Source organism: Neofelis nebulosa, chromosome 13 (assembly GCF_028018385.1).
Source record: "Neofelis nebulosa isolate mNeoNeb1 chromosome 13, mNeoNeb1.pri, whole genome shotgun sequence".
In the NCBI taxonomy this organism is placed as follows: Eukaryota; Metazoa; Chordata; class Mammalia; order Carnivora; family Felidae; genus Neofelis; species Neofelis nebulosa.
Window position 1 is genome coordinate 2,243,366 of NC_080794.1, and position 22,081 is coordinate 2,265,446.

The 22,081-nt window shown below is 41.9% G+C and overlaps 1 protein-coding gene across 7 annotated transcripts in view; it reads right to left on the minus strand.

Moving 5' to 3' along the window:
• Positions 1-22,081, minus strand: part of TTC13 (tetratricopeptide repeat domain 13) — an 83,436-nt gene that overhangs the window by 21,990 nt on the left and 39,365 nt on the right. For all 7 annotated transcript variants that reach the window (XM_058696126.1, XM_058696125.1, XM_058696124.1 and 4 more), the window contains 8 exons: positions 21,354-21,470; positions 20,183-20,293; positions 14,888-14,970; positions 12,850-12,991; positions 12,173-12,347; positions 9,985-10,141; positions 1,080-1,210; positions 169-301 (listed from right to left, as the gene is read on the minus strand). In XM_058696126.1, the coding sequence (XP_058552109.1) occupies positions 169-301; positions 1,080-1,210; positions 9,985-10,141; positions 12,173-12,347; positions 12,850-12,991; positions 14,888-14,970; positions 20,183-20,293; positions 21,354-21,470 (1,049 nt within the window). The remainder of the gene's footprint in view (positions 1-168; positions 302-1,079; positions 1,211-9,984; positions 10,142-12,172; positions 12,348-12,849; positions 12,992-14,887; positions 14,971-20,182; positions 20,294-21,353; positions 21,471-22,081) is intronic.

Genomic DNA, 22,081 nt, shown 5'->3' on the forward strand with positions numbered 1-22,081 from the left:
TACATCTGTAGTGAACACAGCGTAATGTACAGATGTGCCTAGACTTGCGTGATACCTCATGTCAGCTCCACTAGCCAAAGACACCTGTTACCCAGAGGAGCCTTCTATTATTTTACAATGATAACCCTTCTAGTTTATTTTTATTTAAACATGAGTTTAATTAGTTACCGTCTCCACTTTACTGCAATGTCAAACATGTCTCTCCACTGCATCAGCCGTGTTTTCCCATTCATTCGAACTTTCGAGTTGGTCCACGTACGCTGTACAGCTTGCATGACTTCCAATGCTGCCAAGCCCATGGCTGAAAGAAGGAAATATTGAGAAAACAAGGGTTTGTGAGTTCACTTCCAAGGGACTGATGTTCACCCTCGGAACATCAGAGTCTCGGTGATAACTTGAGTCACCGTATAAAAAAAGAATTGTAGGGCGCCTGGGTAGCTCAGTTGGTTAAGCGTCCGACTTCAGCTCAGGTCACGATCTCGCGGTCCGTGAGTTCAAGCCCCGCATTGGGCTCTGGGCTGATGGCTTGGAGCCTGGAGCCTGCTTGATTCTGTGTCTCCCTCTCTCTCTGCCCCTCCCTCATTCATGCTCTGTCTGTCTCTGTCTCAAAAATAAACTTAAAAAAAAAAAAGAATTGTACGTATTGGTAATTTAACAAGACCAGAGATACGCTACAATCGTGTCAGTCTTCATAAAACTAACATCTATCAGAGGAAATTAGAGGCACCCCCCCGAAGCTGTCTCCTCCCAGCTCTGCCTCCTAAACAACCGGAGATTCAAATTCTCCCTCGCTCCCACACTAAGCAAACCGCTCCCGTGGACGAGCCGTCGCATCCACAGCCACAACTGAAGACCCATATTCTACATCAACAGGGTGGCGACAGCAGCAAGGCCACATGGGAAGCTCTCTTTCAGAATTCAGTGTGAATGAATCTCTACAGTTTTGTCCGGATCAAATGGAGATTTATGAGTTAGCACAAATGATTTTTTTTTTTTTTTTTTTTTTTAAGCGCAACATGGTTTGACGATTCTTGCTCTTATGTCAGCAACCTGTCCGTTTTCGGATGGTTTCAGGATACCTCTGTGTATTCTCTTGTTTGGCAGGAAGCCAGGCGTTTCATACTGCATCAGGGATCCCAAACGATCAGCTACACAGATCAGCTCTTGTACCTCTGGCTTATAACTCTCAAAGTTCTGATGTAACACGTCTCTGGAAGGAACACGACATACGCGATTAGGGACTTTACAACAGAGGTCTGCTAATCCAATTTTACCTGAAGAGCAGTCATTTCCTCCACTGGAGAACTGATCGAGAAACCTATGACCACAGAATCTTGACCCCAGTGCTTGGCACCCAATCTTACACAAATTAGAAGAATCTTTACGCATGTATGCGCGCAATTATTATCACGTGCTTGTAACACTGGTAACTAGAGTGCAATTCAGAAGGCACTTCTGGCCATTACTTGCTTCATAAACCTCCCCAGGATACATAACCTGCATGGACTGACTTTATCAACAAGCAACCAAATCTCTGCCCTATGTCTCTCCCCCACCCCTGCCCCAGGTTGCATTAGACCAAGTATACCTGGGATGGCCTGGGGCCTATTAATTGTTTGGCTGCCTACCTGCCCGAAGTCTGCGTAACAGAGTTTGCAATCTTAGGTTACAGGTTGTGTAGAGGCCCACAAGACCACCCTTGGGTCCCATAATCCGCTGGGAGGGCTCACAGGACTCCACAGTTGTACTCATGGCTGTGATTTAGCACAGCAGGACACAGGCACAATCCTCAAAGGGGAAAAGCTCAGGGGGCGAAGCGCAGAGGAAACCAGGCGCAAGCTTCCAAGGGTCCTGTCCCAGGGGAGACACTCAGGATTAAACCCCCCTCCCTGCTGTGTGAAATGCTAACCAGGAAGCTCATTAGATACTCAGTGCCCAGGGTTTTTTATCAGACGCTGATCGTGTAAACAGCCTTTGCCTGGAATTACTCAAATTCCAAATACCCAGAGGCAAAGCAAGTGTTTAACATAAATCATATTGTTTGTACAAGCAGCTTTGGCACACAGTGAGCCACTCTTATGAGTTCTGGGCATGATGGGAACCCTCCTGAAATCCACGTTCCCAGATGCCACCCAGGGGCCGGCCTTGCAAGCAGACTTTTCCAGGGACAGCAGTGCAGGCCTGCCTAGGTTTGTGCTTTTCTGCACATGGGTACTTCTCTAAAATGGGGTGGTAGAGAATATATATAACTTCTTTGAGCAATCTCTTCTTTTTATTACTTTTGGTTAGATAATAATTGATATATACAAAAGCATACAACCTTATCACCCATTTTAAGAACTAGAGAGCAATCAGGGCACCTGGGTGGCTCAGTCGGTTACGCGTCCGACTTCGGCTCAGGTCGTGATCTCACGGCTGTGAGATGAAAACCCACGTCAGGCTCTGCACGGACAGCGCGGAGCCTGCCTGGGATTCTCTCTCTCCCTCTCTGCCCCTCCCCAACTCATGCCCGTTCTTTCTCTCAAAATAAATAAACTTAAAAAAAAAAACCAATTACAAATGTATGTCTCTAAACAATATATTCTATAGTTTTGCTTACGAACTTTATGGGGAAAATGACACAACACTGCAGTTTACTGGCTTGCTGTTTTTACTCAACACTATATTTTAAGATTAGTCTACACTGTTGTACAGGCTATATGTTGGTAATGTTCTATAATACCCCACTGTGTGGCATATCACTTTTATCCATTCTTCTGCTTATGGATATTTGGGCTGATTTTCAGTCTGAACAAACACTACCGTTAACAGTCTGGTACAGATCTCCCATTGGAGATGTTCACAAGTACAAGGTTCTCTAAATACACATAGTGGAAGAATCATAAGACTGCAGGATATACAAATGTTCAGTTTTATAAGATAAGGACAAACTGCTTGCCGAAGTGGTTATGGCAATTTAAACTCTCACCAGGCATTTATATTCTCCTTGGCCCCCTGCCCCCCCGCCTGGGGTCAATATTACTACTATCAGACTTCATAATATTTGCTTATCTAGTGGGTGAGGAACGTGATCATATGTATTGAGGAACCGCAGCATCTTTTCACATATTTATTTGCCATTCGTGCTTTCCCTTGTTCATGTCTTTTGCACAATTTTTTACTGGTTGTTTGACTTTTACTTTTTAATTGGTGGAAATTTTTCATAAATTCTGGATACTAATTTTGGATAATCAGTTTATAGGTTTCAAGTACCCTTTCATGGTTTGAACTTATCTTTTCATTGTTTATGGTATCTTTTGTTGAACAGCACTTCTTAGGTTCGACATAGTCTAATTTATCAGTCTTTCTAAGGTCTATGCTTTATGTGCATTAAGAAATCCTTTTCTACCTTAAAATCATGGAACTATTCACTTCTATTTTCTCTTAAACTTTAAAAAAATTTTACCATTCATATTTAAGATTTTCATCTGTCCAGAACTGGATCGCATCTACACTATCATAAATATCCATTTTATTTTTATCCATATGACAACCTAATTGTAGCACTCCCACATGCTGATGAGTTCCTCTCTGATCTGTGGTCCACCTTTGCCATATATCCAGGCTCTCTAGGGGCGGTTGGGTGGCTCAGTGGGTTAAACGTCCAGGGCCATGGGATCGAACTCCGTGTCAGGCTCCATGCTAGATGTGGAGCTGGCTTAAGATTCTCTTTTTTCCTCTGCCCCTCTCTCCCACTTGTGCTCTAAAATTACAAAAAAAAAAAAAAAAAAAAAAATCTAGGCTCTCTAGATAAATGCTTCTAAGCTCTCTATCGTACTCCTTTGGTCTACCTGGCCACCCCTGCTCCAATATCACTCTGTCTTCATTGCTATCTTAAGCCTCGCTGTCTGGTAGAGTAAGAGGCCTCCCCTCCAAGCCTTGGCATCATCTTCTTCAGGAGTATCCTGATTACTCTTGGTTCTTTGTTCTTCCATGCAATTTATATAATTAGTTTATCAAGTTCCTCAAAAAACTGTTGGGATTTGGAATCACATTTTATTGATTCTAGAATTAATTTGCAGAGAACTGACCCATCGATACTACTGAATTTCTTATTCTTGAACATAGTATTTCTCTTTGTTTTCTCTTAGTAACTTCCAATAAAGTTTTATAATGATTTCCATACAGGTCTTGCATATCATCTGTAAGATACATTCCTAAGTACTTACTGCTATTATAAATGGTATGTTTGTTTGTTGCTAGTATACAGAAATGCAAGTTATTTTTATAAGTACATTAATTACAATCAACCACCTTGTGAAATTACCACTTCTTGTAATTCGTTTATGGATATTTTTTTGTAAATAAATCATGCAATCTGCAAATCTATATAAATTTGATTTGTCTTCTGTTATGCATTATCTAAAGCCTCTACTTCCCTGCTGAAGAGAAGCAATGATTTTAGACTTTTTGGTCTTGCTCCTGATTTTAATGTGATTATATCTAACACTTTATTAATTAAAATGATGTTTGCTGTAGGTTTATGATAGTTATCACTTATCAGGCTAAGAAAATACAGTAGTGCCCCCCAACCCCATCCGTTGTTTTGCTTTCTGAAGTTTCAGTCACCTGGGATCCTGTGCAGCACAAAAATATTAAATAAAAAATTCTAGAAATAAACAATAAGTTTTAAATGGCATATAGCTTCTATTATGTACCCTATTATAACTGTCCAAACCCACAAGATGTTCAAAAGTAAACTGTATACATAGGGTTCAGTACTATCCACAGTTTCAGGCATCCACTGGGGGTCTTGGGACATATCCCCTACACATAAGAGGGGAGGACTATTGTACTGTGGTTTTCCAGATGAATTTTTTTTCTTTAAGTGTAGATGGTTATTTTTTTTCTTCTACTTGGTTTTCTCTTTTGGCATAATTAGTGTGGTTTTTCTCCTTTAATCGATTAACTGGAAATTATATTTATACATCTTCTGAATTAGATCCCCTTTTTATTCCTAGGAAAAACCCAATTTGGCATGATAGTATCTTTCCTATACACAGGTGAGTTTGGTTTACCAGTATTTTGTTTAGGATTCTTACATCCACACTTAAGAGTAAGAATGGCCCGGGGCGCCTGGGTGGCGCAGTCGGTTAAGCGTCTGACTTCAGCCAGGTCACGATCTCGCGGTCCGTGAGTTCGAGCCCCGCGTCGGGCTCTGGGCTGATGGCTCGGAGCCTGGAGCCTGTTTCCGATTCTGTGTCTCCCTCTCTCTCTGCCCCTCCCCCGTTCATGCTCTGTCTCTCTCTGTCCCAAAAATAAATAAAAAACGTTAAAAAAAAAAACTTTAAAAAAAATTTAAAAAGAGTAAGAATGGCCCCTAATTTTCCTTTCATGTACAATACTCGTCAGATTTGGGATCATTGTTCTATTAGCCTCACAAAATGATTTGGGAATACTAACCTTCTAGTCTCCTAAAAGTTTGATAGAATACTTCTGTGATACCATTTGGGTTTGGTGATTTTGGTTTAAGTGGGGATATTTTTAAATACCAATTCAAGGGGCACCTGGGTGGCTCAGTCAGTCAAGCGTCTGACTTCAGCTCAGGTCATGACCTCAGGGTTCATGAGTTCAAGACCCGCAATGGGGAAGGCTCTCTGCTGTCAGCTTGGAGCCCACTTTGGATCCTCGGTCTTCCTCTCTCTCTGCCCCTCCTCAACTTGTGTGTGCACATACTCTCTCTCTCAAAAATAAGTAAACATTAAAAAAATTAAATAAAATAAATACCAATTCGATATCTTTAATAATTATAGAACTATTCAGGTTTTTTATTTCTTCTCAAGTCAGTTTGACAAATTGTGACTTTCTAGGAATTAGTCCATTTATTTTTTGTGTTTAAATTTATGTGCATGTAAATTTTCATGGCATCCTCAGCATTTTAATATTGGCACATCTGTAGTTATTTTTCTTTTTATAATTTCTAAGTTTGAGATTTTTAGTTATTTTCTTTAAAAAAAAAAATCTGACCAGAAATTTCTATTAGTAAAAAAAGACAAAGTTTTACCTTTGATAAAAGTCTGGTTTACATTTAGTTTTCATTAATTTCTTTCCTCAGCTTTATTTTTCCTTCTGCTTTCTTTGCTGTTTTTCCTACTTCTTAATTTTTATACTTATCTATTAGCTTGTTTTTTCTGGTATCCTATTCTATTCTATTCTATTCTATTCTATTCTATTCTATTCTAGATTCTGTGAGCAGGAGAGGAGTAGAGGGAGAGAGAGACAGAGAGAATCTTAAGCAGGCTCCATGCTTAGCACGGAGCCCAACATGGGGTTCAACCCCACAACCCCGGGATCATGACCTGCGCCAAAATCAAGAGTCAGACACTCAACGATCGAGCCACCTCGGCTCCCCTTTAGTATAACATCTAAAGATATTAACGTTTCATACAATAATGGTCTCACTGCTTCCACAAGTATTGGTATGTGGAGTTTTCATCTTTTTTTGTTTTTAAAGTATATTCAAATTTCCAGAGTGGATTTTATCTTTAATCTATATTTTAATATGTGTGCTTTTAAATTTCCAAATAATGAAAATTTTACCATAATCTACTATGGCACCAGTTATTTGAAATGTATTTAAATATAAGTAAGTGGTCAGTCTTTATAAATGACCAAAGTGTACTTGAAAAGACTATGTATTCTTTGATTATTGGGTACACAGTTCTATAGCAGAATGATAGGCCAAGTCTGTTAATCATGACGTTCAGAAAGTCTATTTTTTTTTTCTTTTTTTTTTTTTTTTAAAGAAGCCTGCCTAAAGCTTAGCTTTGTATTTTCTTTCTTTTTTTTTTTTTTTTTAACGTTTATTTATTTTTGAGACAGAGAGAGACAGAGCATAAACGGGGGAGGGTCAGAGAGACAGGGAGACACAGAATCTGAAACAGGCTCCAGGCTCTGAGGTGTCAGCACAGAGCCCGTCGCGGGGCTCGAACTCACGGACCGCGAGATCATGACCTGAGCCGAAGTTGGACGCCCAACCGACTGAGCCACCCAGGCGCCCCCAGAAAGTCTAAATCTTTACTAGTTTTGTGTGTGTGTGTGTGACTGATCAAAAATTAGAATCTCTCATTAGGATACTGAATCTATTGATTTCTCTGTGTATTTCTATCAGTTTGTAAAGTTATTTTAGTAGGTGTATATAAGTTTAAATTTACATCTTTCCTGGTGATTTGAACCTCTGTCCTTATGTAATAACAATCTTTGTTCTTAGTAATTAAAACAAATTTTAAATCCATTAATATAAACATACCTACATCAGGAATCTTTTAGTGTTTCCCATGTAGAATTCTTTCCATCCCTTTACTTTCAATCTTTCTGTGTCCTTAGGCATTACATGTCTCTTGTAGAAAGCATTTAACTGGATTTTTAAAACAGTCAGGGGTGCCTGGGTGGCTCAGAGGTTAAGCGTCCAACTTGGGCTCAGGTCATGATCTCGCAGTTCGTGGGTTTGAGCTCCTCATCGGGCTCTGTGCTGACAGCTCAGAGCCTGGAGCCTGCTTCAGATTCTGTGTCTCCCTCTCTCTCGGCCCCTCCCAGATTCGTGCTCTGTCCCTCTCTCTCAAAAATAAATCAACATTAAAAAAAAAAATTCAAATCCAACTATGTCTGTCTTTTGACATTTAAAAATCCATTTATATTGATTGTCATTATTAATATACCTGGTTTATTTCAACCTATTCTTACTTTTTTCTTTTTATTTGCCCTATTTTTTATGCTTCCTCTCTTTCCCCTCTTTTCTGGTTGATTGTAGACTTTATTTTTTATTTTTTTACTCGTCCACTAATATAGAAGCTATACACTTTGTTTCTAACTTTTAGTACTCATTCTAGTATTTTAAATATTTATGTATAATTTAAAGCTTCAACATAATATTTAACTCATATTCCCTCAGCATACTTAATTCTTACTGTCTCTCAACTTACTTGCTATTGTTCCCAGTATTTTATTTCTATCCATTTTATAAAGCCCCCAAACCAGGCATTATTTTAAATAGACAATACTTATTTAGACTTACCAATTTATCATGCTTACCATTTTTCTTTTCTCGTTATTCCTTCTTGTATCTCAAATTTTGCCTGTGGCCAACTACCTTTTTCTTTAATTACATTCCTTAAGAGATTTTTAGTGAATGGCAGGTGATGGTTAGTTCAGTTTTTGATTATGGAATATATATTTATTTGGTCTATATTCATAAAAGATAGTTTTGCTGGGTACAGAACTTTAGGTTGAAAGTTATTTTTTTTCTTGCAGCACTTTGAAGATAGTCTATTATCTTCTCACTGCCATTTTGATGTTGAGGGGTTTATAGTCAGTCCAATTATTGACCATAAGAAGGTGATAGGATTTTTCTGTTTAAAAAATTTTCTCCTTATGTGTTCTCCTATTACTTATGGTATGTCTGGATATGGATTTCTTGTCATTTATGCAACTTAAAAAAAAATCTATGGATTTATATTTCCTTAGTTCTGGGAAATTGTTAGCTATTATTTCTTCAAAAACTGCCTCTCCTCCATTCTCTTCTCCCAAGATTTCAATCAGATATATGCTAGACATTCTTACATCTTCCACATCTTCTATATCATGTTTTCTAACACCTGGACTCTCTGTGCCACAGTTTAGATTAATTCCTAATGCTCCACCTTCCAATTAAACAAGTTTTTCTCACCTATGTCTAATTTGCTGTTAAGCTTACATACTGAATTCTTCATTTCAGTATTTTCTATTCTTAAAGCTTCCAATTTATTTTTAATCTGCCTGGTCATTTTTGATAATCTCTTATTTCTTGCTCATGTTTCTGATTTCTTCATAATTTCTCTCAACAATTTCATTTGGTGTCAGAGACTGTATTCAACAATTCCAATACTTGAAGCCCTTGAGAGTCTAAGTCTGTTGTTTGTTATTCCTGTTGATTTTGACATATGGTTTTGGTGATCTTGGTTTTTGACTCTCATTCTAATGATCTTAATCTGCGGAAATACTTGGACCCCAAATTGGCACTACTTTCTTTCCACGCAGGTTTGCATTTGCTCTTGTTGAGATCCTGTGAATATCGTCCCCCAATATGGGGCTGCTTTAGCTCCTTGAAAAAGTTTAGCAAGCCTATCTTGCTTAGACCTTAAGGCCTCCCACTGTAGTGGCTGTTACATGCCTTTACCTCCAGGACACTTTTTGCTTTTCAAATGTGCTTATCATTCACCACTCTAGTTTGAATCTGCCACCAACAACCCCCACCCCACCCCAGCTTGTCTTTCTTTTTACAGCATGAGGGGATCGATCTTTGCAGATTTTTCTTAATTTTTAAGGCACTGCTAGACTCCCAGGAATTAATTTCTGATCTAATTGTTTTTGTAATGGGATAGCCCTTTAGCCTGAATGTTTTGCCATAATGCAAGCAGTAGTTGACCAGCAGTGTAATTTCAAACTTCTGGCTTTAAGTAATTTGTTTTAAAAGTAACATGGTGGGGCATCTGGGTGGCTCAGCAGGTTAAGCGTCTGACTTCAGCTCAGGTCATAATCTCACGGTTCGTGGGTTTGAGCCCCACGTCGGGCTCTCTGCTGACAGCTGGGAGCCTGGAGCCCGTTTCAGATCGTGTCTCCCTCTCTCTCTGCCCCTCCCCTGCTCATGCTCATGCTCCGTCTCTCTCAAAAATAAAATAAAATAAATAAAAACTAACATGGTAATAATAATGCATATCAAAAACTGCCAGTAAGTACATTTGAAGTTTGAAGATTGCATAAAATTAGCAGGGAAGGCCAGGCTAGCAGGAGAGATGATATCCAAAGGTAAGTTTCAAGGTGCCATATAAACTAAACTATTTGCAGACATATCAAATCCAAAAATAAATACTTGAGAGACGTGGGTAGAAAGCCGTTTACTGAGCAAGAGATATCATGATAAGCTTATAGTTCAGTCTTGAAAAAAGTCATTTTATTTAAAGCACTTACTTTATGTGGGGCTGTAACCCTGGCTGCTCTTCATAATCTTCTATGAGGAAAGGCAGATTTTTAGCCCAGTGGTCTTTAAAGCTTCCAGGCAGATCCACATCAATGTTATATTCCGTAAGGGGAGTATCGAGGTGTGCATGAAGATACCGAGAATACTCTGCAGGTATGAGACGAGATCTGACACACCCACATCGGACACACGCCCCCAAATATCGCTCCAGAAGTATTTCTTCTTGCTGGCTGTCATACAACTGCTCTGTGACAAACTGTTAATTCCCAGAATCCTAAAGGGTGGCTCCAAATTTTAGAAAGTCGCTATCATCACATGATACAGGGTAACTCAAGTTACCAGGGTCAAATATAAGCCAGTCAATCAGGGTCCACTTTGGCTAAATTTTAATCATCCTTCCATGGACACCATCAAAAATCTCACTTTTTAGCTGCAGAGTCTGAGAATCCAAGTTCAGTGTTGGAGCCTGGTTTTCTGTCAACTGATATAAATCAACTGACCATGTACATGATTTCATCAACTGACTGCTGCTTATCTCTACGGAAGCAGTGCAGAAAAAGACCAGGACATGGAGTGCCCCTCCTTCAATCTACAGCTCCCATGTTCTACTAACCCGAGAAACAAGAGGAAACTGTAATTTACAGTGAGGAGCTATGCTGTCCAGTAGGCAGCCCCCAGCCACCTAGCTAGTGAACACTTAAAATGTGGCCAGTGTAACCAAGAAACTGTATTTTAAATGTTAATTTAATTACTCTAAACCTAAAACCTGATATTTGAGTCAATTATTAGAAAACTTTAGTCTATTTGGAACAACTCCCATGTATGAACCTACTTTTCAACTTTAAATTTTACTTTTAAATTTAAAATTTAAAATTTAAAATTTAGACTTCAAATTAAGAATTTCCAACAAAAATTCGGGGCGCCTGGGTGGCTCAGCCAGTTAAGCATCAGACTCTTGACTTTGGCTCAGCTCATGATCTCACGGTTTCGTGAGTCCCATCCCGACGTCAAGCTCCATGCTGGCACTGAGGAGAATGCTTGGGGATTCTCTCTCTCCCTCTCTCGCTGCCCCTCCCCACACTCTAAAAAACTTAAGAAAAAAAAGTTTTTGACAAAAAAAAAGGTATTTGACGAAAGAACTTCCAATAAAAATTTAACATCCAATGTAAGTATAAAGATGTAAGTATAAGATGTGTAAATATAAAATATACACATTTCAAAAACTTAGTAAAAAAAATAATGTAAAATATCTAATGATACTAACAAATAATGTTTTCATAATAATTACATGTTGAACTGATACTATGCATACACCACATCAAATAAAATGTATTATAAAATGAATTCCACCTGTTTATTTTTACTTTTTTTAACGTGACTACTAAAAACTTAAAACTGCAGGGCTCATAAATTTTTACAGTTGGGCAGTAGTGGTATGAGAGGGTTTTTGATGACAAAGGAAAGAGGAAAAAGGGGAGTAAAGATCTGAGCTCTGCACGAACAACAAAAATGTTATATCGTGATGAGCACTGAAAGTATACAGAATCGTCAAATCATTGCACCGTGTGCCTAGAACAAATATAACACTGTATGTTAAGTATGCTTCAATAAAAAACAAATCCATTTTGGAACAAAACAAAAAAACAACAAAACAAAAATATAGTTTTATATGGCAGAGAAAAGGTGAGATTCTGCCTAATCAAAAGATGACACAAAGATTTGCTTTCTTCCTCATCCCAACTGAATATCTCCAAAGTAGGTGAGAATTCTGACATGAAGGAGATACGTCAAAGCTACCAAGTTTACATTTAACAACAAAAACCTCAGAAAATGTTACTTTCCTATTACTCCTATGTCTCCAGACCAGGTGTAATGAGACCCATCCCATACCCAGATGGTTGTCACGTTTAGCTCAAAATAGGTTTCTTTTGACTTGAGTAAAATTTTTTTAACTTTTTTAACATTAAAGAGAAAAAAAATTCCATAGGAAGTGATAGACAAAGTACGCGACTGGTCTCTAGAAGACAGGGGTCTTATCTAGTCCACCAAGGGATGGCCGTGTTCATGTTTCCTAGTGCCTTCGAGACTCAGCTGTCTCATACCTCACAAGCGACAAGCAATATGATTTATGTGGCTCTGAGCATCCAAATTCAATGCTTCAGCAATTTTGTGACTTACCTCGGAGATATTTCACTTTCAGATACTCTGGGCTAGCCTTCTGGCCTGGAAGAGGATCATTTAGCATAACTTTAGTTTGTGCTTTTATTCCTTCGTAAAACTGTCCCATCGCAACATGGCTGAGTCCTTTCATATACTGGCACACCTCATTATAGGGTTCTAGCTGCAGACATCGCTGAGGCATGGAGGGAGAAAACGCCCCATTAGTTTCAATACAATTGCAGATAACTCTTAAGTGCTTTATTCTTCAATCTGGAATTAGAAGGGCTTTCCCTCCAGGCTAAATCCGACCAAACGCATGCTCTGTAAATCAGTCTCTAGGACACAGCAGTGGTTTTTTTCTCTTTCTTTTTGCGAGGGTATAAACATTACCTTGCCCTTCTCTCTAGTCATTTCACTAAATTTTGTTGCAGAATGATCCCAGGGGTGCCTGGGTGGCTCAGTCAGTCGAGTGTCTGACTCTTGATTTGGGCACACATCACGATCCATGCAGTTCGTGGCATCGAGCCCTGCATTAGGCTCTGCACCGACAGCGTGGAGCCTGCTTGGGATTCTCTCTCTCCCTCTCCCTCTCTCAAAGTCAATAAACAGTTAAAAAAAAAAAAAAAGAAAGAAAGAAAAAGAAAAGAAAAAGACTCCACGAGCTGCTACAGTGCTTCTCACTTATGGATGCTCACCTTGAAGTTCTTGAGGGCCTCCTGCAGGCTGCCGTGGTGATAGAGCATCATTCCCCGCAGCTGCAGGGTCTGTACGTGATTTTGGTTGAGCAACAGCGCCTTCTGAAAGCTCTCGGTGGCGGCTTCAAAATTGCCCAGTTCTCTAGGTATTTGACAACAGTTATGAGCACAGTGCAGAACGTTTCAGTAAACACACAGAACAAGTTAGCCTCAGAATTGCAGTCCCATATGAGAATCAGACACCTTGATAGGGATTCCCTTTTCTATTTTACCACTTTTCACTTTGACACATCACATCTCACTTACTTTTCCCAAATTTTACTCGACTGCAGGATAACCACAAAGCCCTTGAAATTCTTTGGGGAAAATGAATTTATTGCTTTCCAAAAGCAAGTGCTTATTCAAATCCTTTTCCCCAATTCATGACGAGCTCCGACCCTTAAAAAAACTATGTGTAGATTTTAGTATTTAGATAAAATCATGGTTCTCCTTTGCGGGGGGTGGGGGGGTGGGGGGTGGGGGGGGGAGTTTGTAGGTTACAATCATACATAGGTATATCATTCTAAATCAAATTCATAGGCCGAAAATTGTATTTTTCCTGTCACAGAAGTTACTTCCCTTAAAATCCAGTAAATCATTTTGTAATTTAAAACATCAGAAAGAAAGTATATTTTAGGATAGTAATCATTTCAGAGTAGAAATATTATTAGGCTTCTTTTACCTATCAAATTTTTTACAAATAACAAAAACACCTTAAAAACATGCCATGTGTCTATTTTTTGTAAATAATATTTTTTAAAAATATACTACCCATTTACATTTACATATCACTTTACTGGTTACTCTAGGTGCTTTCAAATCTGTTTTCAACATATGTCCCCAACCATTCTGTGGGACAGCAAGGATAAATATCATCATTTAAATTAAAAACGAATGCAAAGACACTTTCTTCAAGTTAGTGGTAAGAGACCTTCTCCAATGACTGCATCAGATAAATAAGCTCTTGAATTCAATCCTTCCTGGGGGAGGTGACTAACAGCTCTGACAAGGATCTCGGTTACTGTCTCTTTCCTAACTTTCACAGAACCTCGTAAGGGAGAACCCTGACGCTCAGGGAAGGTGAGGAGACACAAGTGTGGAATGGACCATCTGGAACCAGAACCGAATCTCTTGACTCCTGAATCCCGAGCCCTTCCGTCAAGCCATGCAATCTCCTTTTCAGGTCAGACTGTAAAGATTTTTGAAAGCCAAAAGTCAAAGTAGCTCTACTGGTCAGGGTGACACCAGGAGTCAGGATGCCAGGGTCAAAACACAACTTCTCACTCCTGATAGAGATGCACAGTGACTGTATATCATAGTTGATCATATTGATGGTCATCGATATCATCCTATGCAGCATAATTTTCCAACCTTTTAATCAAGGAATCTTCAAACGAATCACAGTGATGTGGGAATTAACCTTATTTACGGTCTAGAAAAGCATCAGTGTCTATGACTCAACCAGCATATAATGCTGCTATTCAAAACAATAAATTTTGAAGGACGAACATTTTCTAGACCAATATATACAAAGCAAAGTCGTTTTAAAAGATGATATATACGTCATGATACCCTCTGACCCACGGGTCTTTCTATATTCCAGAGAAGCTCTCAACAAGCATATTAATGCCTATGTGATTTAGAAGGACAATCTCTTCTGGTTAAGAAATACAATTTCTTTTAAAATATCACTATTATGACAGGGTGCCTGGGCGGCTCAGTCAGTTGAGCGTCCAACTTCACCTCAGGTCATGATCTTGTGGTTCGTGAGTTCGAGCCCCATGTCGGGCTTTGTACTGACAGCTCGGAGCCTGGAGCCTGCCTGCTTCAGATTCTGTGTCTCCCTCTCTTTATGCTTCTCCCCTGCTCACACCCTCTCTCTCTCAAGAATAAAGATTAAAAAAGTTTTTTTTAATAAAATATCACTATTAATGTGAGGCTCTCTTGTCTCCCCACTCTACACCCTCCCTCCTACCCTGACTACTGTTCCTTTTCTTACCTATAGGCCTGTCCCAGACTTTTGTACGCGTCAATAAAATCAACTTTCTGCTTCAAGGCTTCTTTGAAGGACTCAATAGCTTCCTGAAAAAAGTATATGGGAAATTATGTCATGTGCATGACTATTAAAATTGAGTTTCACTTAAATCACTAATGGACTTAAATATATAACGTACACGGTCTTGGAGCGATTTTCCTTTTTTAATATGAGGACTTCACAAAAAGAGGTAGAGAGTCTGACAAACTGAGTCAGGAGGATTTGATTTCAACAGTAAACAAATGCTCTGCTGTGGGCAATAACAGAGCCTTGCAAGTTTCTCCCCTTTCAGAACGGGGAAACGGCTTCCCTCCATCTACTTCATCAGGTAACGATATCACCTTTGTGTCAATATCATTTCTTTAATCAACAAAGGCCTTGTGGAATAAAAGTAAGCCTACTAGCTGTATACAATTTTAAATGATCAAACTAGCAGCATTTAAACTGAACCAGTGAAAGAGACAAAAAAGCAAGCCCAAAGTGAGATTGTTCATTAAAAAAAGACAAAAAGCACCAAGGCTCCTAGATGGACTCTGTGAATGAATCTCATGATCTATAGGAAAAAGATACAGTAAAACAAAACAGAGACCTTGAGGTGGGGGCATCTGGGGGGACCTAGTTTTCTGCCAGCACAACTCCGGGTCTGTGGCTGACGGAGTGAGAAGGCGGCACGGGTGTTACGCTCTAGGGAGCAGCCTGCCGGGAACGCACAGTGCACCTGGCCGCTGTGGAATCCTCTGGAAACTGTTACTACAATGCACCAGTCTGCTTCCCAGTAAACATCCTGGGCTTACACTGTATTCAGTGTGCTCTCCATTATGACTTGATTATTTACTGTGATAAAAAATGATGAAGACATTTCACACATTTCCCAAGGAAAAGATGTGTCTTACTTAAGTTAGTGGCTACAAAGGATCTCTGAAGGCTTTCAAGAGAAAGACTTTAAAACTTCTGTGTATTTCACACCCGATTAGATAATTCATAGCACAAAAACTACTAACATGTCAAATGCCTTGCACATGGTAGGCACTCAATAAATATTTAGTGATTTGGTAGGCACATAATCCTAATTCTTTTCTAAAAAAAATCATTCATTCCCTGCTTCTTGATTTTCTCTGTAGGAGGCAGCAGGGTAGGAGGGGCGGGCTTTCAAACCTTTCTCAGGTGACAACGGGGACAACAACCTACTCATTAAGGAGTCCCACTGACTGTACTGCTCAGCGGAAGGATGAGAACAGATAAATGTTAACACTTAAATGTGAAAGACTACTCTTCATTAGGCTTCTGGCCCTGGCACAGTCTAGATCTTCTGAGTTTTTTTACAACTACGTTTTCAATTCAACAAACATGTATTGAGCGCCTACTATGTGCCGGGGGCAGGGTGAGGCACAGGGGACACAAAGCCGAGCAAATCACTCTCTCTGTCCTCGAAGAACTCAGTCTAGTTAGAAAGCCAATTACTTAACCAGGTTATTAGAATATAAACTAAGAGCTACAAGAGAGATACAAGTAAGAGTCTCTGGGAATAAAGAGGAAGGAACACCTAACTGAGCCTGGGACACCGGGACAGGCTTCACCAGGAGGGCAAGTGACAACTGAGCTGGGTCTGGGAGAATGAGAAGGAGGGTGGCAGAGAAAGAGGGCATCTTGGACGGGGGGGTGGGGGTGCGCAGCGGTGGGGGAGGCAGGACGGCAAGAGTGCGGGTGCCTGGGTGGGAGTGGAGGGAAGGAAGAGACAGGGGGCCAGGCCCTGCGGCGAGCCGGGACCAGAGGGGAAGGGCCTCTGGCGTGCTCTGCAGTGGGGGCGTCACCCTGCCAGCAATGAGGACTGGGGGCTGAGTAGGTGTGCGGCCTCACAAAACTGACTCTAGAGATGACTGCCACTGGCCACAACAGAGCAGGCGGGCGGGACAGGGGAGGGGATGAAGCCCAGTGAGGAGGTGACTGCAGGAGCCCAGGCAGGAGATAAAGAAAGCTCAAACTGAGACGGTGTCTCTGAGGACAGAAAAGAAGGGTCACACTCAGGAGGTATCCTGAAAGGCAAACTAAGAATCCAGTGGCCGTGGGTAGGGGGTGGTGAGGGAGAAGGGAGGGCAGGAAGCTTAGGAGCTGAAGAGCCCGGGTGAAAGGCGAGAGCGTTAGCCAACGTGAGGAAGTAGGGGGGCCGGCTGCAGGGCAGGGGTGGGAGGAGGTGATGAGTCCAGCTGGGGCGTGGGAAGTCTGGGGTGTTTGTGGACGTCTGGGGGAGATGCCCGGGCGACATCTGCTGCCCACTGCACTTACAGCACGCTGGGACGCCACAGTTCTTCAAAGTCTGATTTCTCTTCAGCTTTTAAGAGTCTTTGGTTTCGGGGTTCCTGTCTAATCACTGCACAGCTCTCTACCTCATTCTGCCAAAGAGGGGACATAGCAGAATCAAGATTTGAAGCCACTCGGAACAAAGAAACTACGTTCGAAATGAATCAGTCTCCAAGCACACGAACCGGCTCGGAGTTTGTTTGCGCAGCGCGGGCGGGCATCACCCCACCCGGGCCGCCATCTTCCTCCCTCACCAGTGGTGGGTGGCCATCACTCCGGCCTTCCTGCTTCGTTACAATGAAGAGAACAGTTGCAGGGACCTCTCGAAGCGAAGGCTGATAAAAAAAACATGCGCTCGGAGTGTACCGTGTTTGAAATATCCTTGCGACACAAATACGAGACAAGCGTTTGCTGTGTTTTCCCCAGAGAAATCCAAAATGGCTGACAGATCTACCAAGCTGGACGGCTGCGAAATCTGTCAGGTCATATCGCCTGCAGAATTTCTCACATATTACCTCATTAAGTAAAGAAGCAAACCACCCCCCGTAATTCATTTCTGAATTGCCGCTGACCTGGGCAGACCAGCTTCAGGATATAAAGACAGCGCCAATTCATGGGTCCGTTTAACACGTTGTCTCTACAGTTAACAAGAGACCTAAAGATATCTACACTAAGTTCATTAGTTTAAGGAAGAGGTGTCACCGCTAGTTTTCCACTCTGTGTAACTGGGACACCCTCTGCCCCTTCTATGTACTTCGTGGGGATGCCGTTGGGACGAGTGAGACAATACGTCAACACTCTGACCTCCTCGGACAGCAGATCTATAAAAATGCAAAGGAAAGGTTCCCATCCATTACACACGTTCATGCTGGGTTTACAAGGACACCGAAGAGGAGAAAGCACCACGTAGTTCGGCGAGGTTGCTACTCGAGGGACAGACTCTGCATCTGGTGTTGTGACCATGAGGTTTTTTTTAAATTTAAGGTAACTGAGAGAAGGTGAGAGGCAGATGCAAAATAAAACTGGAAACGCCCATCTGGCAGCTGCTCAAAGCACATTTTAAATAACTGTTCTCGACACCCAGGGCTGCTGGCCTGAGTCCTGGGGGGCGGGGGGAGACGGGAGGTCTGTGAGGACCACCCACCACACCCCGGCAGGAAGGACGGGAGGCAGACGAAAGAAAATCTCCCCGGTTCCCTCTGGTTTGGTAGTTTGTGGATGGGAGTTATTTTTTTAAGGTCTATGACACTTAGATGAAATTAAATGTTCACATGTAACACGATCTATAATAACTAATACCTGATTCGTGCTCATAGCTCTTAAAGTACCTTTCACACACGTTGTTTTATTGAACCCCTTCAAGAGGCAGACGGCAGAATCATCTCTACATGACAGATAAGGGAAGGAGCGGCTGAAAAGGCTTAAGCAGCTTGTCCAGTGGGACAGTTCACAGGGTTCAGAGCGGGAGCTCCAGCCACGGCCTTCCAACTCCAAACCCAACGCTCTGTCCTTGAAATTCATTCAGTCCACTAGTACTTATTGAGCACCTACTATGTGACAGGCACCGCCCATGATGCTGAGGGTTTACAACATGTGGCCTTTTTAAAGGTCAACTGTGCCTACCCCCCAAGAGTGCGGGCGTGATCCTCGGAACCACTTTCCGTAATAAAATGCACGTTCTTTCTGCCAGAGCACTCTTTCCTGCCACGCGCTCCTGAGATTCGTCACAGCTTTCAAAGTTAAGGTAAAGAACAACCTTCTCTTTTGCAGGCTCTCTTGACCTGCCAGACAGCATTAAGCGTTTTTCACCTACCCAGGCTGACTCTTAGGCCGGCCTGTCTTCAAACGGACGGCTCGGGTGGGTCCTGCACCAGAGCTCTGACCCTGTGCCGGCTGTGGGCGCCGAGGAGGCCACGGTGAGAGACCAGAGCTCCCCTCCCGACTCCCAGCCAGGTCTCTGCCCCAAGATAAGGCTCTTGCACCATAGGTCCTCAACACGCCCAGAGAGTGCCAGGCAAAGGACAGGAGGCAGGGCCAGGCCAGAGGTGACACTGCCTCTCCACACATCAATCGGCTTGGACGACACCTTTTCTATTTCCTTCAACTCCTTGCCCCCAACAGCAATCTCCAGGCGGCAGCAGCAATGTGCTCGTTGTAGTAATGTCTCCAGACCCACTCTTGGAGCCCCCAGGAGTCCGATCAGGTCTCCAGCTACCCGTGTCTCCCCGTGGTCCTCTGCCCCTAAGCCCCCCAGCCACTGGGTTGTCAGAATCCACATCCTAAATAGCAGATTGGGTCTCAATGACATCCTTTCCCCCAAAGCTAGATTTTACAGCTCTCTGGGCCTACAAATTAAAATCAAGATGCTCAGCATAGCACTCTAGACACTTTGGGGGCTTCCCCTCGGCCAACCTGACAGCTCAACTCCCTTCCACTCAAACCTCCTTGCTATGCCGCAAACTGGCCGTACCTCCATGTTCTATGCCAGCACTCATGCTTTCTCTCTGCCTGAAGTAGCTGGCTGCCCCCAATCCACTCCGCCTGCAAGGCCGAGGACAATGTCCACTTGCTCTCTGGAACCTTCTCTAACCCCGCAGCTTAAGTGAATCCTTCCTATCCCTGTTTCCAAAGCGCTTAGTTTACACTACTTTTTTTCGTGTATTTACCATATGATAAATTATACGTCGGGGGTGGGGGGGAGAGGGGAACTTGGTGAACTGTATCCTTCCTAAGCATAAAGTGCAAAGAATTCTTTCTCCCTATTTATCCTTTTCCCGTCTGCACCAGATAGTAGGAGCTCAATAAATACACCGACTCAAACTCCTTCCTAAAATAAACCAATTAGGTGGACACATGAGATGCCATTTGCAAACAGGCCAAGTGGAATCCCATTAAAGTCTTCCCACCCTCGAGAGAAAAGCAGAATCATTATATGGTGCACATATTGTGTAATACTTTCACCTTCAAAAGTCCTCTGTGAAAGAAAGTTAGACCTTTGTATAGCATAGCTATAGGCTGGTTTTTGTTCAGCTCTAGGGACTGCTGAAAATCTTCGTGGGCGGTCGCATAGTCCTACAGAAAGGAGAGCAAGGGAAAAAAAGAGAGTAGCATTCATTAGATATTTAGACATTTCCTACTTTTGATTGGTAGAGGGAAAAAAAAAATCCCGTTTCATTCTATGCCCTCTTCGGCTTTAAAGGGAACATTTCATGACCATAAATATCAGCTGAATGCTTATCCTATTCGTTGAAACAGTGGGTTTTCTTAAGAAAGTGATGGGGGAAATCCTGCAAAGGTTTAATTTAAATACGCTGTTTCAACTACAAAAAGATTATTTATGGTCTCTCTCCCCCTGCCCCTCCCCTGCTCATGCTCTGTCTCTCTCTCTCTCTCTCTCTCAAAAAGAAATAAACATTAAAAAAAAGATTATTTATAAAAACAGTATTAAAGTCATAATCTGTCAGAGAAACTTAACAAATTATTTTCTGGTACTAGCATCTTACTACACTGAACACTTCTAAAATGATCGTGCCATAGGTCAACCTTAACGTGTGTTATGCTGAGATTGTTTTCATACCCATTTTCTCTTGCAATAGAAAATTGTTCCTGAAGTTACGTAAACCCACGCAAATAATGGCGGCAATCACAGATACCACCATGATGATAAAAGATAATCTTGCCAGATCTGGGTCACTGCCACCGACAAGCTACGGTCTGAGAAGCCACGTTGGTTCCAGTTATGGCTCTTGCTCCCCGAGGAAATTCCAACTGTGCCTTTCAGTTTCACAATCACATCGGTAACATGTGCACCTGTTTCCCTGTGCTGACATGTGCAAAAAAGGCTGAAGTACAGTCAATGAACCAAATCTCTTCATTTTCTCTTTCTTTTTCCCCGAGTCTAGAATTAGTCACCGCTGACAGTTCAAACAAGACAATGTACTCTTGGTACTTAACGTTTCTCCGCTGGGTTCAATTTCAGCTAACGAAAGTGCTTTTATGACTGTCTTGTGTCACAAGCATATTATTATGCAGCCCCGAACCCACATCTATCAAAGAGCAGCTTTCTGAAGTGAACAGAAAAGCGAAGTCTCTATTATCACAAAAGGAACATTTCAAGGCAAAAATAACTCACCTCTGATATGAAGTACAGGGTCCCCCGGTGTCTGTACAGCCGTGCTGAGGGCTGCAGCTGAATAGCTTTGGTGAGATCATTCACTGCTTCATTAATTCGTCCCAGAGGGGACAGAATCTATAAACCCAAACATGTCATTAGCGGAGAAATCTTCCAGTGACAAACCCCCAAACTGCCAATGTTTCTTGACTTTTCAATTCCACCTCACCACACCCCACTCACAAGATTACTTTCCCAGCGGCAAGAATCCTTGACCCCACATACTACGCAGTGAGGTTCAAAGTCAACAGGCCGAGGGGCTGCCGATCTTTGTCCCGCAGACGGGGAGGCTGACGAACTAGAACTACAGCAATGGCTTTGTCACGGTTTCATGGTCTGGGTTACAACAGATGTCGCTTTTCTTGAAATGTGACCCTTTTTTTCTCAACCTATCCTTATCTTTCAAAACAAAATTTAGCATTTCAAAGTTAATCTGAAGGATGACTTTGAGCCATTAAGAGCAGAGAAACTGACAGACACAGATTAGAGTCCTTCATGGTCTTTAGCTATGACCTCTGTGGCACTAAGGGCTGACTGACAATCTAAGACTCCAGGTGTTTTGGGAGTCCCTTTGTGTTAACTCTCAGCTCATCGGTCAAGATCTGCACAGCGGAAGAACAAAGGTCTGCAGGCTTGTTTGGGAAACCCTGGTGATGCAGCAGTCAGCTGTGTGCAGGTGACAATGACAA